Here is a 2,904-nt window from a genome sequence, read left to right as displayed (position 1 = left end):
CATACATGGTGGATAATTTTTTCCAGGCATCATAGGAGGTTTTTGCTTGGCAATAAGAGAGGTAATGGTTGGGGAAGTAGAGGCAAGGATGACACTAAGAATTAATTTATCTTGCCTAACCCAGTGGTGTTTCTTGGTTATAGATGGTGGGGTGCCATCAGATGGAGGGCAACGAGATTCGCCAGTAACGTAGTCCATTAGATCATAACCAATTAGGACAGCCTCAAACTGAGCTCTCCATTGGGGAAAAGAGGAAGGTGTGAGTTTCTCATTGATCTGAGCTGTGATGTTAAAAACAACAAGGGGGATTTCGAAGGTAGGTGTGTTGGGGAAGACATTAGGATCAAATTCTCGTTGGAGAGACGCTCTGATACCATATAGGAAAGTAAATAATCTGAAGCTCACAATGGAAATGTCAACACACATATATTGATCTGTTTAGCAAACCTTTATACAGATGTTTACAAACCTATCTAAGGAATTTGTACAACTAAGGAAATATCATGTACAACGGTTACAGATTTGCTTTACTAAAAATAAAACAATTACATCAATTTCAGGCCATGATACTCGGCTTGATGATTGCTGCAAATCACTTCCAGATTTGTTGTTGGGGCTTGATGATTGCTGCAAATCACTTCCAGATTTAAATATTATTCTTGTCTTGTGTCACTTTCCTTAATAAAAAGGTCTTTTTGCAGAGGTCGTATAAGGCTTGTATGGATGTGCTCTTCTTCGCCATTATCACAGAAAATGGGCTTTCCCTTTTTTCCTGAGAAAATATTGCATTTGTGACGTTTATTCATAGTTTTTGCTTAAATTTTATTTCCTTATATTTTTTTTTTAAAAATTGATATAATAATCATTTGTTACCTTATAATTTTCTTAGATAGCTTCCTTAAACCCATGTCACTAATTTATCACTAAGATAAAATGGTATCATCTTCTAGAAAAATCCTTTAATCAACATTATTTCCCGAGTTTCACAAAAAAATTTAATATTTATTTCTCATAAAAGATATTGTTGTGAAATTTAGAGCTATTTGCCACTTTTGGCCTTTTTTGGAAAAAAAAATATTTCTCATTTAACGTGATAAAAGCTTTAATTCTCAAAATATTTTTTTTTTGAAAATTTACATTTTAAAAATATGGTTTTTATATTTTAGTGAACTTTAAAGTTGGGAGACTCTTTTAAAGTTCAAAGCAGACAATGTTCATGTGGTTTTTTAAGTTCAAAGCAGACAATGTTCATATGGTTAAAAGCGGATTGTTATAAATGATATTAAACTCAATCCCTAACCTAATATGAAAGTTTATTTAACTTCGTGAGGAACGTTTGTTCTTTAATTTCATAATTTTATGGAATACAACGATAACATATCGATATGGAGTGTTTATGATATTCCACATAAGATAGGAGAGTGAGTTCTTAACGCTTTATAAGTATGAATTGTTAAGATATGGACTCACATATCTCACAATAATTCATGACTAAGCTATTCACCTCTTCAATTTGTTTTTTGTTCGTTCAAGAGTATTGACCACCTATGTGTAGAGCCCAAACGCCATCACGGGCCTTAGATAATGGGCCTAAGACTCGCGAGGCCCAATAGCCCAATGGGTATGGTCCCTAAGGCAGGAGGGTATAAAAAGTCAAGGGTCTGTTCATTTTGTTATATCATATTTTTGAATAGAACAGAACCCTAATCTCTCCCGCTTCCCTCCTCGGCCTTAGAAAATCCATACATCTTCAACCAAAATTTAGAAATGGAGTCGGGTATGTTCCATGTGAATAAATGCATGTTCTAAATGAATTGATAAATATATCCTGCATATGTTTTGGTGATAATGGAGATCAAAGACATATAACATGAATTGCTCTTAATAATGTAGACATAAACAATGATGGAACAATTTAAGAAACCAAAGAACGAATAAATCAAAAAACTATCTGCTTTCTTTGTTCATCCCTGTCGAATCTTTCCCAGCAGATAAATCAATCAATGAATCCATCAGCTTTGTTTGTTAATCCCAGTTGCATCTTTGACAGCGTCAACAGCACCTTGGGCCTTGGCCTTAATCTGCCCACCAGCCTACAAGAGTAGAATACATTTATCACTAAGAGAAGCAAAATAGACTAGACGGGCCATGGCAACTATACAAGCAAATGGCTTCATAAACACCCTTGTGTATGCAATTTGAATTGTTCTATTGGTCAACCATTTGTTGGTTGCTCCAAGGTTGATTGAAATTAGTAGAACAGATTGTTAGGTTCCCCTGAAAGAATTGGATTATAGAACTATCTAATTCTATAAGTGTCTCCAAATGAATTTGATGTATGTTCGGTAGTGTATTTTGAACCTCTTGGCATGATTCCTTTGCAGACTGGCAAGCATCCTTGGCCTTGTCCACCATCTCATCCTTCTTAGCCTGAAGTCATCAAGTAAAATAATCTTAGTTATATTTTCACATACAACATGATGTGTATGATAGACTACTTGAAAATGGCCACCATGAATGAATGGAAAAGAAGTTCTCACCTTGGCCTGGCCCTTGGCCTCACCAGCTTGGAAGGAAACCTCTTCGGATCGGTTGGCCATCTTGTTCTTTAAATGAAGAGGACTTGGAAAATGCTACTCAACCTGAACTTCGGTTGTGATGCAAAACCAAGCAAATATGTGAAGGCATTTATAGGCTTTGGGCAGGAGGACGTTGGTTGACAAGTGTAATTGGACATTGTGCGTGATAGGAGGTTCAGGTGTTGGCCTGTGGCTTTGCAGAATTCGAGGGGTTGTTTGGTGGACTGGATCTATTCAAAGGCTGTTGAGGTTTTTGTGGATGGCCAACGACTAAATCATAGCAAGGATTTGCATAACGGACCTGTTTGGCTGTTGGTATATGCTG

The 2,904-nt window shown here is 36.3% G+C and overlaps 1 protein-coding gene across 1 annotated transcript; it reads right to left on the bottom strand.

The window, feature by feature from the left end:
- Window positions 1-1,849: 1,849 nt before the first annotated feature.
- Window positions 1,850-2,667, bottom strand: LOC117904428 (stress-induced protein KIN2-like). The gene is made up of 3 exons (XM_034817017.1): window positions 2,541-2,667; window positions 2,362-2,430; window positions 1,850-2,093 (listed from the first exon to the last, which is right to left on the bottom strand). The coding sequence occupies exons 1-3, from the start codon at window positions 2,598-2,600 to the stop codon at window positions 2,013-2,015; spliced, it is 210 nt and encodes a 69-aa protein (XP_034672908.1). The 5' UTR covers window positions 2,601-2,667; the 3' UTR covers window positions 1,850-2,012.
- Window positions 2,668-2,904: the final 237 nt, after the last annotated feature.

This window comes from Vitis riparia, chromosome 17 (genome assembly GCF_004353265.1).
Source record: "Vitis riparia cultivar Riparia Gloire de Montpellier isolate 1030 chromosome 17, EGFV_Vit.rip_1.0, whole genome shotgun sequence".
Taxonomy (NCBI): domain Eukaryota; kingdom Viridiplantae; phylum Streptophyta; class Magnoliopsida; order Vitales; family Vitaceae; genus Vitis; species Vitis riparia.
Note: the sequence above shows the minus strand (reverse complement) of the source record. Positions and strands in the feature narration are given on the sequence as shown.